The 14,578-nt window shown below is 54.3% G+C and overlaps 5 protein-coding genes across 5 annotated transcripts; 3 read left to right on the forward strand and 2 right to left on the reverse strand.

Moving 5' to 3' along the window:
* Nucleotides 1-175: 175 nt before the first annotated feature.
* CORC01_07828 (major facilitator superfamily transporter) lies at nt 176-1,945 on the reverse strand (the record flags this gene model as incomplete). The annotated part of the gene is made up of 2 exons (XM_022619463.1): nt 176-1,516; nt 1,580-1,945. The coding sequence occupies 2 exons, from the start codon at nt 1,943-1,945 to the stop codon at nt 176-178; spliced, it is 1,707 nt and encodes a 568-aa protein (XP_022474017.1).
* A 1,062-nt stretch (nt 1,946-3,007) lies between these two features.
* On the forward strand, nt 3,008-4,102 carry CORC01_07829 (adenosine deaminase; the record flags this gene model as incomplete). The annotated part of the gene is made up of 1 exon (XM_022619464.1): nt 3,008-4,102. One exon carries the CDS (start codon nt 3,008-3,010, stop codon nt 4,100-4,102), a length of 1,095 nt encoding a protein of 364 aa, XP_022474018.1.
* A 220-nt stretch (nt 4,103-4,322) lies between these two features.
* Nucleotides 4,323-5,925, reverse strand: CORC01_07830 (major facilitator superfamily transporter; the record flags this gene model as incomplete). Its single annotated transcript, XM_022619465.1, has 3 exons — nt 4,323-5,436; nt 5,496-5,627; nt 5,687-5,925. 3 exons carry the CDS (start codon nt 5,923-5,925, stop codon nt 4,323-4,325), a joined length of 1,485 nt encoding a protein of 494 aa, XP_022474019.1.
* Nucleotides 5,926-7,237: 1,312 nt separating this feature from the next.
* Nucleotides 7,238-8,574, forward strand: CORC01_07831 (TfdA family Taurine catabolism dioxygenase TauD; the record flags this gene model as incomplete). Its single annotated transcript, XM_022619466.1, has 3 exons — nt 7,238-7,681; nt 7,760-8,301; nt 8,373-8,574. 3 exons carry the CDS (start codon nt 7,238-7,240, stop codon nt 8,572-8,574), a joined length of 1,188 nt encoding a protein of 395 aa, XP_022474020.1.
* Nucleotides 8,575-12,233: 3,659 nt separating this feature from the next.
* CORC01_07832 (CorA-like Mg2+ transporter) lies at nt 12,234-14,324 on the forward strand (the record flags this gene model as incomplete). Its single annotated transcript, XM_022619467.1, has 3 exons — nt 12,234-12,364; nt 12,406-13,668; nt 13,745-14,324. 3 exons carry the CDS (start codon nt 12,234-12,236, stop codon nt 14,322-14,324), a joined length of 1,974 nt encoding a protein of 657 aa, XP_022474021.1.
* Between the last annotated feature and the right edge of the window lie 254 nt (nt 14,325-14,578).

A 14,578-nucleotide genomic window follows, 5' to 3' on the forward strand; every position in this document is an offset into this window, starting at 1 on the left:
TTACGTGGGGCAACTCCTTATTCAAAGTGTCTATTAAGGCGATCAACCCTTACCGAGTCGACATCGCGAGGCGGATTCTCGCCTCATGTTCCGAAGGAGGTGATCATGGGACTCCTATGTATCAAGATATCAAGGCTAAACCAACACAAGGCTCCACCAGCCACACGTCCACGTCTTACAGGCGATACCTGAAGCCCGCAGTCTTCCAGTCCGTCATATCCTCATAATCCTCAGGCCGCAGCTCAACCCGATCCACCATATCCGCGACATCACCCGCAGTCCCCTCCGTCTGCATCACCTTGCCGCCGCCAACAGCACCAGCACCACCAGCGCTGCCCTCGTACCCTTCCTCCCTCGTGCGCTTGGCATTCATCCATTGCAGGTAGAACCGCAGGCCGAGCGCGAGCACCACGACGAGCGCGTAGCAGATCATGATGGTGCGGAAGGCAGTGTTGTAATGCGGCTCCTCCGAGGTCTTGAAGAATTGCGGGCCGGCGATGTTGCCGGCGCAATAGGCAAGGAACAGCAGCGACGACATGGTCATCTTCTTGGTGACGCCGCGGTAGTTGGCCGAGACGAGCGACATGGCGAGCGGCATGGCGGCCGGGCCGGGGGAGAGGAGGAAGTAGCCAAAGAGCTGGACGCCGCTGCTGACGGTCTCGCGGGAGTAGATGATGGCGGCGCCCGTGATGCAGGGGAGGACCACGATGGCGATAAGGATGCAGTTCATTGTGCGGTAGCGACCCGCGATCCAACCCGTGCCGGCAATGAAGGCGGCCGAGAGGAGCGAGTAGGGGATATTGATGAGGGTGGACTGGAGGCTGGTGAAGCCAAAGGACTTGATGACGAGGTTGGCAAAGTTCTGGGTGCCGCCGTTGGGGATCTGGGTGATGATTTCCAGGCCAAAGATGAACCACGTCTTGGGGTCGATCATGCACTCGACGACCTGGTCCCACTTCCAGTGCGTCTTCTCGGTGGATCCGGTGCCGGCGATGACGACGCGGTCGGCGGCGTACCGGCGCTCCTCGGGCTTGAGGAAGCGGGCCTTGGAGATGGTGTCGGGCAGCCAGACGAGGAGGACAAAAGCCCAGACAAAGGTGACGACGCCGAGGATGATGTACATCCAGCGCCAGGGGCCGACTTTGTCGTCGCTGGAAATGTGGCCAAAGCCAAAGGCGACAAAGGAGGCGACGAGGCCGCCGACGCTGTTGCCGGCGAACCAGATGCCCGTGCGGGTGGGGATCTCGTCGCGGGTGTACCACGTCGAGGTGAGGAACATGAAGGCGGGCGTGATGGTGGCCTCTGCGACGCCGAGGAGGAAGCGGACGGTGAGGAGGCCGCCGTAGTTTGTGCAGGCGGCGGTGAGGGCGACGACGGCGCCCCAGAAAAAGGTGTTTGCGGTCATGTACTTTGCGACGGGGAGGCGGGCGATGAGGACGGAGGTCGGGTAGGTCCAGGCGAAGTAGCCAAAGTAGAAGATGCTTGAGACCCAGCTGTAGTCCTGGCCCTTGAGATGCTGTTGCATGAGATTAGTACACATGCGCGCAGATCAGATAAGTCTTAGAGGAGAATGACGCACAGTGTCGGTTCTGAGGCCAAAGACAGAGGCGCTGGACAGGATGGTCTTGTCCATGAAGTTGAGCATGTAGGTGATGAAGAGCAGCGGGATGATGTTGAGATCAATCTTTCGCACAATCTTCTTGGCCATGTTGCTATCAATGTGCTGCCTCTCCCCGTCCTGCGCCTCGGCGGGAGGGTTCTGCGGTGCGTCTGATGATGACCGCATGTTGGCGAGCAGGCTTTGCCGTTCGTCGGGTTGGTCTTTGTCGTCGTCTTCGTCGTCGTTGTCTACTGCCCGAGAACCCGAAGCTCCTGCAGAAAATTCCAGGGTCGCATCTTGAGAGCGGCGCCGGGGTGTCGTCGCCCTTTTGAATAAGGCGGCCATTCAGCAGGCCCGGGGGCGGGGGATGGGCAGAAGGAGTCCCGTCGCGACCTTTCCGCGGCCAAAAAAGAAGAGTCGACGTGCCTTATCTTCCGCCGATCTTCCCCGACACTGGCAAACTGCCGACGCGTTTGCCTCTTCCACTCCTACGCCCCTCCTCCGGTCCCTTGTCTACCAGACGGCCGTGACCACCGCGAACCGGGAAATGGACCGACCAGAACGTCTAGACAGTGATCGATAACAGGACGTCAAGAGATAAGACAAGCGTGTCGGTTGGGTCCGCTCACCGGGGGACGAACAGCTTGGCGACCGCTAGACCCCGCCGAATAGACGGTGTCTCCCTGGCGGTCCTCGAGATATCGTCCCACCTCGTGCTGTCGGTGAATACCCGAACCGACGAGATACGACGTTACTCCGCTGGTGGTTGCGCCGCCGTTGGGTGCAAGCGTCGCGATATGGAGAGCAGCGAGAGAGTTATTTGACGGAATCAACAGATGAGGAAGACGCTGTGAGTGGACAATGCACAGAGCTGCTGACGAACTGTGTGATGATTGATACCGACTCGGCGGTTATGGTTGGTCGGAGGGAAGAACATGGTGGGATCAACCGTTTAATTTTTGACTGTCTTTTGACTCTTAATCTCTTATCGAATCCTTTCTTAAGTACCCCACATTGCTGCGAACATCGGCCATCAGACCCCGTTTACTCTATTCCGGTCTGCTATGATTCGTGATGCTTTGCGCCAAGATCTCCAAACGTTCCAAAACTAAGCTTATTGAGAAATGGCAGCTGGTTTATATTAGCCGACGAGGAAGTCTTCCGTCGCGAGTTGTCGGCCCACGCCCGACGCTGCGGGCATTTACCACGCGACGCCCAGCCGGACCCGGCAAATGCGGCCGCGGGGACTAACAAGATATCAAGACATCCTAGTCTCGCCGCCATATCCCTTGAGCTTGATTGGTTCTGCATTTACACCACGACGTCTGCCACAGCCGACCTTCAGTCGAACACCAGCAACCGGGAACGTGGTAACTTGACAGAAAAAACGACAATCCACATGCAACCATGAACGGCCTCGAAATCTCACCATTCATCGCCTCCCTGCCAAAGGTCGAGCTGCACATCCACATCGAAGGCACCCTCCTCCCATCCCTCCGCTGGAAACTCGCAAAACGCAACAACGTGCCCCTCCAATACGACACCTACGAGGCCCTCTTGGACTCGTACAAAATCTTCTTCAACCACCGGCCGGAAATCAACGGCCGTGTCCCCGGAATCCCAACCTTCCTCGAGGCCTACTTTGCGGGCTGCGAGGTCCTCAAGACGGAGGATGACTTTTACGAAATGTCCATGGACTACTTCCGGCGCTGCGCCGCGATGAACGTCCGCTACGTCGAGCCCTTTTTTGACATCCAGGCGCATACCCGGCGCGGCGTGCCCGCCGAGGACGTATTGAACGGGTACCTGCGCGCCCAGCGCGACGGCGCGAGGGACCTGGGGGTGAGGTCAAACTGGATCTTTTGCTTCATCCGCGACGAGAGTCTCGAGGACGGGTTGGCGGCGTACGAGGCGGCGCGGCCGTGGGCCGCGGGCCACGTCGAGGGCGGGAAGGGTCTCTTCCACGCCGTCGGGCTCGCGAGTAATGCCTTCCAGAGGCCGCCGATGCTTTTTGAGGAAGGGTTCCGGTGGGCAAAGCGGGATGGGCTGCACGTTACGATGCACTGCGATTTCGGGCAAAAGGACACGTTGGAGCACGTTCACGAGGCGATTTTTGACGTCTGCGACGGCGCCGGGGCGGAGCGCATCGACCACGGGCTCGATGCGGCGGATCGGGAGGAGTTGCTGCAGGGGTTGGTGGATCGGGGGATCGGGTTGACGCTGTGCCCTCACGCGTATCACCGGCGGACGGCGACGGAGGTGCTGTTTCCCAAGATTCGGACGTTGTGGGAGAGGGGGGTCAAATTCAACATCAATAGTGACGATCCGGTGTATATGCATGAAGTTTGGGTGGATGGGAACATGCAGAAGGCGTATACTTACTGTGGGTTTAGTAAGAAGGATATGGTCACGTTGGCGAGGAACGGGGTGGATATGTGCTGGGCGAGTGAGGAGGTGAAAAAGGAGCTGTACCAAGAGCTGGATGCAGTTCAGACTGACTAGAATTGGAAGGGTTCATTGACAACTTGGGGCTCTCAAGGACCTCTCGTCGGTTTGCAACTTTGTGAGAATGCCTACAAGGATGTAAAGTGCTTCTCTCTAGTAAGGCACATGTGACCAGCCTGGAGATTAGAGAGGATTTCTGAGTAGTAAAGGCACTCTGTGAACAATGCCCATGCAACCATTCCCAAGTTTCGCCCTTCTTCCTCGACCTCGAATCGAATCAAGCAGCCGGTACCGCGACCTTCTTCCCCAGCTCCCGCCGATGCAAAAACTTGATCAACAACGAACTCCCCGCCATACCGACGGCAAAGAACACCATGGTAATATATCCCTTTGGATACCGAGGCGCCTCGACCTGTTGCCAAATGAGCAGCGGCAACCACGCCTGGAAAACGTACGCCATCTGATTCATCGAGCCCGTCACGAGCGCCCGCTCCTCGTTGTCGTCTTTGCAAATCTCGTGGGCCCAGGCGAACGTCAAGCCGCTGATGCCGCCGCCGAAACCGACCAGCAGGAAACAACCCCATTTCCACCCGTCGGAAATATTCCACGCCGCCAAACTGGCGTAGACGACAATGTTGAGGAGTCCGGAAAAGACAATCGGCGGCCACCGCTCCCCCTTGAAGACAGAGTCCGAGGACCAGGCGTAGATCCATGTCGTGATCACGGTGATGGCCGAGGTAATCGTCGGGTACGTGTTGTACTCCTTGACCGAGTAGCCCTCCCCCTTCAACCACAGCTGGAAGGCAGGTTGACTCATGATGCCGCTTCCGTTATTGAAGAAGATGTAGAGCGCAGTCAGGGCATAAATGTGCCAGCTCGTGAAGATCTTCTTAATCTTGGCCTTGGTAAACGGCTGCCGGTTCGCGCGCCCTTCCAGCTGCATCCGTTTCTGCGCGAGGGCAACATCGTCTTTTGTCAGCCACCAGGCCTTTGTGATTTCCGGGACATCGGGCAGGAAGAAGAAGCCGGCAATGGCAATCGGTAAAGAGATGATGGTGTCGACGATGAAGAGCCACTGCCAGCCCTTCCACCCCTGGACACCACTCAGGTTGTAGACGGCGGCCATGAGGTACCCCGAGAACATGGAGCCGATGGAGCCCGCGGAGTGGAAGAGGCAGGATCGCTTGGCGAGTTCGTCTTTTCTGTACCAGCAGCCGATGATGTATTGCATGCCCGGGTAAAAGGTGCTCTCAGCGAGGCCGATGAAGAAGCGGAGGACGTAGAGCTGGGTGGCGTTTGTGCACTTGATCATGAGGATTGTGAGGATGGCCCAGGTGCATTCGCAGGCGGGGATCCAGATGGACGGGCGGACACGGGTGAGGAGGATGTTGCTATGGTTGTTAGTCGCGTCTTCACCAGCGCCAGAGGCAGGGTTTCATGGTGAGCCAACCTGGGGATTTCGCCAATGACGTAGCCGACAGTCCAGCAAGTTTGCATGTAATTGAGCTCATTGCCAAAGAGCTTCATGTCCTCCTTCATGCCAGACACAAAGGCATTGTTGATGTTGATCTGATCAAGGTTCCTGATGAAGTCGTCAGTGAGGAACGATTGGGCCATCTGCCAAAGGGGGGGTGAACGTACTTGATAAAGTATCCCAGACTGGCAAACGTGAGAATCACGGCATCCAGCTTGAACATGAACTTGCGTTCTTCCGGTGACTTATCCAGGGTATCCCAGAGGTAAGACCGCCAAGTCAGTTTCGGTTCTTCCTGGACGAGTTCGACGACGGTGGGCTGCACCTCGCGTGCGTTGATGGAGCTGGGCGACTTGCTCCGAGGCGAGTCGGCGACCGTAGTCTTTTCAATCTCTGGGACGCCCATGGCTGGCGCTCTTTGGTCTCAGGAACAACAAAGAACAGGAGTCTCGACTGCGCGTCTGGATCGACATGATATAAACCCGCGACAAGTATGGGCAGAAAAAAAGAGGTCGGACTTTATAATGCAACTTGCGGAATTTTCTTGCATCGACTTTTCAGGGTCTTTCGGACCAACATCGGCACATACTCGCATTGGGGGCAAACTACCTTTGGGATAACTGGGCATATCGCTGACGAGGTTTCTGGATACGATGGCGTGCTGGAAGCACAAGCGCGCGTCTTCTCTTCCTATCTCTTTCAGTTGGTGCGGGCGATGTCCGACGGGCATCCTGTCTTCGACGTGCAGCAGTTAGTCCGAAGAAATATCGACAAAGTCTTGAGGCTCCCCGGCCCGGTCCGAAACTCAGCGGTGCCAAGTCATCTTGGTTAAGGAGAATGCATATGGCTCGAACTAGGTAGCCAAGCAATTTTCGACTACAGGTAGTCTATAACGTTATATAGTCGTCGTTCATATTCCTTGTATTGGTGTCTTGTCGATCAAATGCTTCGCACAGAGGTAATTGCTGTGGCTAAGAGCTGAGTGTCTGGGGAGGGGAACACGGAATTAGGGAATTGGAAGCTTACCGTGGCGCTCTACTAATCGTTTTTCCCCCCGCACCAAACCAACCATCCAGAACGATCAATTCGGGCGATGATCTCTTAAAGGGGATTGGGCTGACGTTGGTTGACGAGCACACAATCGGGCCCTTGTATCGCGTAACCCCACACGTGAATCGCGATGGCCGGACGCGCCCCCGGATCCGCTTCCGCGGGGGAGGTAGAGCTCGCAACGGCCCAACGAAGGATTGATTAAACCCTCCATCATCTTTGGCTAGATGGTCTGGGTCAGAAATCTGCGAAGCGTTCGATGAAGATCGCGTGCTGACGGCGGAGTTTGGTTGGAGAATTATTCTCCGATTTCCGTGGCTTGGTGGTTCGATGCTACGCATGGTTTTCTGGATTCGTCACATCCAATGCAGATGAAGCCATAGATAACCTCTCCCGGCGAGACCATTGACCCCGCGATTATTGGTAATCAGAGCGTTTCTTGGTGAGCGTGATCAGATGGGGAGTGCCGTGGGATTGGGCTTGGGGAGGCGCGTCGTATTAGAGACGGCGGATTTACAATACTTAAAAAGACGATGTCGAGCCTATCCATTTCACCACAAACTTTAAACATTTGATAGCTACCCCAAAGTTCAATTAAGCCTTCATTCTAGACATCTTTTTCTGAACTAAACCGCATCTCCGCACCGCGTGTACGCAAGCTGAAAACTATGGTTCCCGCCCCCATCGACCCATCAATCACCGACGTGGCGGAGCCGCGGAAGGACACCCTCGGGCTCCCGGAAACTACAAAGGCAAGACTGACCAAGGCCGGCATCGACCTGTCAAACGGGTACCCGTACCGTCCCTCGCGGCCTCTGTACCTGGACGATGCGTACAACATCCGCAACAAGGAGAGGGAGTACATCGATGCCGGCTCGAGGGCGGACAAGTCCAAGAAGAACCTGTTTGAAGCGGCGACCAAAGTCACAAACCTGACGGCGCACATTGGTACGGAGATTGAGGGTCTGCAGCTCAAGGACCTGACGCCCGAGCAAAAGGACGAGCTCGCGCTGCTCATTGCCGAGCGCAGCGTTGTGTTCTTTAGGGATCAGGATTTGTCGCCTCAGCAGCAGAAGGAGCTGGGTGATTGGTATGGCGAGGTTGAAGTCCACGTAAGTTCCATCCTAAGTTGATGTGATTTACAAAAATAAAGGCAAATATGTGGATAATTATTCTAACTGTCTCTACAGCCTCAAGTCCCACAAGTCCCAGGTGTCCTGGGCGTCACGGTCATCTGGCCAGCTTTGATGGCCACCGAGAGGAAAGCCAACTTCCGCAACCCCGGCGGTGCGTCGAGATGGCATACCGATCTGGTCCACGAGCGTCAACCCTCCGGCATCACACACCTGCACAACGACGCCGTCCCGCCCCTCGGTGGCGACACGCTCTGGGCCAGCGGATACTCGGCCTACGAGAAGCTCTCGCCCGACTTCCGCAAAATCATTGACGGAAAATACGCCATCTATCGTTCTGCTCACACGTACCTCGACCGGAACGACCCCGAAGCTGGGCCCAAGCACATTGAGCGGGCGCACCCCCTCGTCCGCGTCCATCCTGCGACGGGTTGGAAGTTTCTCTATGTGAATCGCCTGTTTACCACACAGATTATCGGGTTGGAGAAGGCCGAGAGCGATGCCATTCTCAACTACCTCTTTGATGTGTATGAACAGAATGTGGATATTCAGGTCCGGTTCAAGTGGACCCCCAATACCAGCGCCCTATGGGATAACAGGTTCGTGGCTTTTGTCCCAGACATTCAATGCCGGCGCAGCTGTATGTATGACCTAACTAACGTCGTCTTAGAATCACCATTCACAATGCCAGTTGGGACTATGAGGGCAATCACCCTCGTCATGGAACTCGTGTGACGTCTCTTGCCGAAAAGCCCTACTTTGACCCCAGCGCGCCGACGCGTCGTCAGGCGTTGGGATTGCTGGGTCCTGATGAGAAGGAGGAGCTCGGCGTTGACGGAACTATCAAGGGACTGAAGGATTTCTCTCTATAGTGGGAGGCAGTGTATGCTCATGAATGAATGTATTCTTCCCGTATTAGTAGTTACTCCAAGTCGTCGGGGTGATCGAGGCGCTTAATCGATCACCCGATTGTACGAGCAACGTCAGACTAAAGAAATTGCTTTTACAATTTTGAAGAGCCTCTTCTAGGGCCTGACGTCAACAGATCCATATATGTCCGGATTGGAAGAGCGGACATCCCTGGCCAAAAACGGAATGATTCGCCTGAGTGAGTGTTAATTCTGGAGGGGTCTGAGATATTCCTCTACCATAGAAAGCATGTGATGGGGGTGGTGCTAGGCGGACTTGACTTTCAGATTGCATGCAAAGACTTAATTCTTGGTGAACTGCTTCTCAAGCCGCTCAATCACATCGAGATCACCGGATGGAGTTACGCTTGAAAGGTTGTTGACGCAAGTAGTCTTCTCGTCCCGTTAGAGCACCTCCACCAGGGAACAGTCCGCGCTATAATCTCCCATAGCAATGATGGCGTGAAGAAGGGCCTTTCTGAAGAAGGCGTAGACGTGAATGAGTACACGGCCCATGGCATTCCATTGAGCACCTTGCCCGTTAAAGACGAAGCCGATGTGCGAGAAGTTTTTGCAATAGTCACGCTCTTCTTAGCTGGGCCGCCGAGAGCTTGGGTCTGATTTCCCTCGCAGTCTGCACTCAATATCGTAACTCTCCATGGGAAACGCAACCGGTAAGTTTAGAGGTTGTGTGTCAGGTTTATTGTTATAGAAGATGACCGCCGAAAAAAGCAACCTTGCAAAGACCTGGAGGCTTGTGGATTTTGGTCTGCAGTGTGTCGCCTTTCGGGAAAATTCCCTATCTGCTAAACGGTTCCGACCTCTTCCGCAACGCCGCCGTGAATCATACGCCCCTAAAATGTATCACATCCCACCAGACTCAACCCAAGAAAATAAAAGTCCTGAGTACATGTACTTAGCAAAGTTCACCAACGTCTGGCGTGCCGAAACACGACGAGTCAGCCGTGAACTAGTCAGTGGTGCAAGTTGTTTCAATTATTAACCTTAATCCTTCACATCCTCGCTCGGCTGATTTTGCAGCGTAAATATGAAGGGTACTCTCAAACCTCCTTGTGATACTCCAAAGTATTCGTGAACTTCGTGTGAATATACAGAAAAACGCTAGCACTAAGTACAGCCGAAAGTGCCACTCCCAACCATAAGGTATAGTATTCTATTACGAGTTAGAGCACACACCAGCGAGCTTATCAAGCGGGTAGAAAGTGACTTGTATTAACCCAAAGTAAACAAAAGAAAAGGTCAAGTCTATCTCCTGCGTGATAGTTAGGGCCACACGAGAAAGGACGTGGCAGACATCTTCGTCTGCCCTGATACGAGGGCCTACGCGACGCGAATTTTGAGTTCTCGGCCTTTGACGACGAAGACGTCCTAGGCGCTTCTTTTGTGTCAACCTTGACCAGCGGCGCGGACCTGTTCCTTGCGCAGGCCAACTTCGCCCCAAGGGGCTGGCTCCCGAAATTTTCGATCGCACACTGCTCGAGCGGCTGTGGAGTAGAACTTCTGCCCAGCCCGTCACCGAGATCCCGCGCGGGACGTGGGGCTTTCTCGGCTTCCGACCCCCAGATGCGGAAGAGGAAACCGCGGCTGGATCGACCCCACTTTCGGATCCGATTCGGACTATGGAGTCGCGTATCTTCTACATCTTCCCGGAGAACTTTAACAATTAGAAGAAGGACGTGCTATGCAATTCTGATTATGGGGCTGGGATTTCATCCAATGAGGCACTTCTGGCGTTTTTCTGGCGCGCTCTTATGAAAGTACGGTAAAAGGCAGCCATCGCATCTGGCAAGACAGCGCAGGCGGAGGAAATGTCGTACCTGTAGAGGGTCGCACTAATTTTGACCCAGAACGCCCATCATTATGCGCCGGAAATCTCATCATTGTCAAAAAGCTCGCGATGCAGATGGCTGACCTTGCCTCAGTGACCACGAGTCTCCGTGATGTCGCTTTGCAAATCCGTGCACAGGCGGCCGAAGTGAACCCGAGGCTTGTCAAGGACGCGCTCACGCTCAGGCGGGAGGTTCCGGATTACACCAAGCTGAAGCATGCATTCACCCCACTTGATGGATTTGAAAGTCATAGATCATCACATTGGTCTTACTGTTGCCGCTGGATAAGATCAAATTCGGAGCTGGGTTGTTTGGTAATGGGGGCAAGCCAGAGTCGCTGCGTCCCTCGCTGGATGCTTTGAGTGCCAATTTCAGGCTTTTGCATGGTGTTGCCGATGAAGAGCCATGAAGGTGTCGAGTTGCATGTCAGCTTGTTCGCCAACGAGATGGAGTATTTGCTGACAGGTGAAGAATTTGCAAGGTGTGCGGCATTTGGTTTACATTAATCTGAATCTATCTGTAGAAAAGGGATTCTTGAATTACCTTTATTACCCTTTATCCAGTGATTGTCGCTTCTTTCCACTCCTCAGTTCTCCACCTCTTCATGCCACTTTTTTCTCCGGCGGTATGCGGCGCTTTGTGTCGGGTTTGCGGCAGTGGCCGTTGAAACCACAACAGTTACCTAATCTATTCGGTAGCAGGGTATTTCTAGAGCTCAACTCCCTGTCCAGAAACACGCGTTTCTACGAAACCGACCTCGGCAACACCTTATTTAGAGGCGAGACAGGAACGATGCCATCGGCCGTAGGGTTCGGATTCTAAGACCCATGGGTCTCAAACTTAGCAAGCCTTATTATGAGGGGCAATGAGTCGTAGCCTCCCGGCTGCTCTGAGTCTGGCCTTGAGCTAAACACAAATCGGTCGAGTGATCGCACCCACCAGTCTGGGTGTAGGGCAGAGTCTACGCTTTAGCTCCCTTGTCCTAGTGACTGACCGCTCATTTACACCTTTGCGAGGGCGACGTGTGTTGAAGGTGCCCAGACGCGCTTGCACGACAACTCATTGATGTGCATCAGCAGCTGACCATGGGGTGCATTGGTGGCGCAGGCGTTGCGCCTGCGGAAGAAACGAGAATTGTTCTATGCGATAATTTCTCTGAGCGCCCCGGAGGCCGAAGCGCCCGCCCGCGGCCCAATGCAGTATGAGGCATTTGAAGTCTGTTCCTAATCGAGCTTGGGTGGTTTGGGGCTGTGTGGCATGGAGGCCTAGGTCAAAAAGTTTGGATGAGTTCTACAGGGCATGCGGAAGCGGCTACAACGGCAACATATTAATTGCTATTCCTATTTTTCGCGAACAAATCACATAATTTTCCTCAGGTCTCGTGGGTTTTGAAGATGCATGGTAACAGCTGTTCTACTCTGTTCTAATCAGGTAGATACGGTCATTAGATAGGTAGGCAAAGGAGGATACTAAGCCCACAGAGCTAAGTGAGGCCGCCGCCTCCTGGGGAAAGTTTGACGAGACTCCGCCTTTGTGAGGCAGTGCCCGTGATGTTCGAGAACCCGTCTATTCGGTTGGGCACCGGGTCCTCTCTTAGTTTGTCTCCCTAACCGGGCAGTCTCAAAAACCTTGATCTCGCCCACAGTTGTCCTCACCCCATCTTCAAACACGCACCGTCACTCAATATTTGGAGTGATTTTTGCACCCTCAAACTCGAAAGACCAAACACCATTGTCACTGCAGTGATCGCGGCCCTCTACCCAAACCTTTGGAATGGTAAACTTTTCGGCATCTCACGACCACAAGGCAGTTCGGTCATCTCATTACTCTGATCCAAACATCTGCCAGGATATGGCAAAGCGTACGAAGGAGCGATACCTACGAGCACACCACTCGAACGGACGGTGAAAGAACACGGAGAGGAGACTTGTGACCTTGATTACAGCGTCAGCAACTGCATAGTCTTCAACAGCAGCAACGAGAACGAGGACAACATCATGTCGCATATGGAAGACAATAAGTCTGTCCGGGTACCCGATGATGCTACCCTGTTGAGCCCCAATGGAGGTTCTCGGTACGTCGAAAGTATCTCGAGTCCTCGAGGCATAGATCCCGAACGAGGCCCGGCCCGCGACATGACGAACATTGCCAACTTCGAGTCCCCGACCATGCGGCCTCTGAGCAGGCGTCCTACCATCGAGTCGAGGCGCACCACGTCGCCGCCCAATTCCGTCAAGGCATTTGCCAATGCGCGCCGCAGAGGGCAGGACGTCGAAGCGCACGATCCGAGGGCCTCCTCGCGCAGACCTCAACCCGAGGTCGAGAGCAGCAACGAGTATGGCCAACGAGTATCCCAACACTATGCCAGCAGCGCTGGTCGTAGTATCCACAGCCGCAAAGCTCTCGATCGTGGTGCCCACGGAACCTCGTCTTCGCCCGTGCCGAAACCAAAGTCATCATCTATCGAGGACCCCAAGCTCGACAACGGTCAGAAGGATGGCTTCCACATCGACTTTGACTATTTGGAGACTTTGATCGACGCTGAGAATCGCGATCAGTTTGGTAGTTCCGACTTTGTCAATCTTCCGGATAGTTCCATCCCGGCCGTCACGCGCATGTTTACCTCTGATGGAGACTTTATCGATGTTGCATCCCAGGCAGCTTCCATCGCGGAAGAGAAGGAGACAGTCGCAGCATCTCAACCGCTCCCGAGGACTGGCCAGCACGTTGAACAGAACCGCTTCAACTACTTCTCCTCGGCGCTGGAGTCGACCATTCATGCAGCCGAGTTTGGCGACCTCGTCCTCCCGGGCGAGAGCATCAGGTCCCTGTTCGAGATGCCCGAGACAGAGGCCGACGGCGTCTGGTGGCTCAACATGAACAACCCGACCGGCAGCGAGGTCTGGACGATTTGCCAAGCGTTTGGGATTCATCCTCTCACCATTGAGGATATCATCCATCAGGAGAGCCGCGAGAAGATTGAACTCTTCCCGCTGTACTACTTTGCCTGTTTCAGATCGTTCATCGTCGTTGAAGAGGATAATGAGAAGGATTACCATCCGTTCAACGTTTACGCGGTTGTCTTCAGAGAGGGGATTCTCAGCTTCAGCTTCACTGCAAACTCGCACGCGTCGCGTGTCCGGTTCCGAATCTCTCAACTCAAGGAACAAGTTTCTCTAAGCAGTGACTGGATCTGCTACGCCTTGATGTAAGTGAACGGGTTGCCAAAGGCATCTGGCATCCAAATCATTTCAAACAAGGCATCTGAATTAACAATAACACAGCGACGACGTCGTCGATTCTTTTGGACCGGCGATCAACGAAATTGAGCGCGAGGCCGACGCGATCGAGGACCAGGTATTCATCACGCGAGTGGACGACAACCAAGCCTTCCTCCGTAAGATTGGCTACACCAGAAAGAATGTGATGAGTCTCATGCGCCTACTCGGCGGCAAGGCAGACGTGCTCCGCGCTTTCACCAAGAGATGCACCGAGGACTTTGACGTTACGCCACACATGGACATTGCCCTCTACCTCGGCGATATCCAAGACCATGCGGTGACGATGATGAATAGTCTGGTTCACTTTGACACCATGCTGTCGCGTTCGCACAGCAACTACCTGGCGCAGCTGTCGATCGACAACATTGACATGGGCAACCGGACAAACGACTTTTTGAGTCGGGTGACGGTCATTGCCACCGTCATCGTTCCTCTCAACGTTGTATGTGGTCTATTTGGCATGAACGTCAAGGTCCCTTGGCAAGATTCCGAAAATTTGAACGCATTCTTTGGGATTCTGGCCGGTATCATTGCGTTCGCGCTGCTGTCTCTGGTTGTCGCTCGACGGTTCAAATACCTCTGAGCTCTTTAAAAGTTATCAACTTTGACTTGTACTGTGTGGATTTTGCGCCGTTATACAGATTCAATGGATTTATTACGTGAGGCAAAACATCAATTCTAAAGCGACCTTTCTTGGGTCATCCAAATCGTGCACAATGCGACAAGCCCCGTCAAGGATATTTGTCAACAAAATCACCGGTTCACCTACCTTTAGTATGCATGTCTTGTTGTCGTACCAATAGAAGCCAAGAAGGAGCAGCTCGTAGCCACGAGTAA

This window comes from Colletotrichum orchidophilum (assembly GCF_001831195.1).
Source record: "Colletotrichum orchidophilum strain IMI 309357 chromosome Unknown Scaffold_64.1, whole genome shotgun sequence".
Taxonomy (NCBI): domain Eukaryota; kingdom Fungi; phylum Ascomycota; class Sordariomycetes; order Glomerellales; family Glomerellaceae; genus Colletotrichum; species Colletotrichum orchidophilum.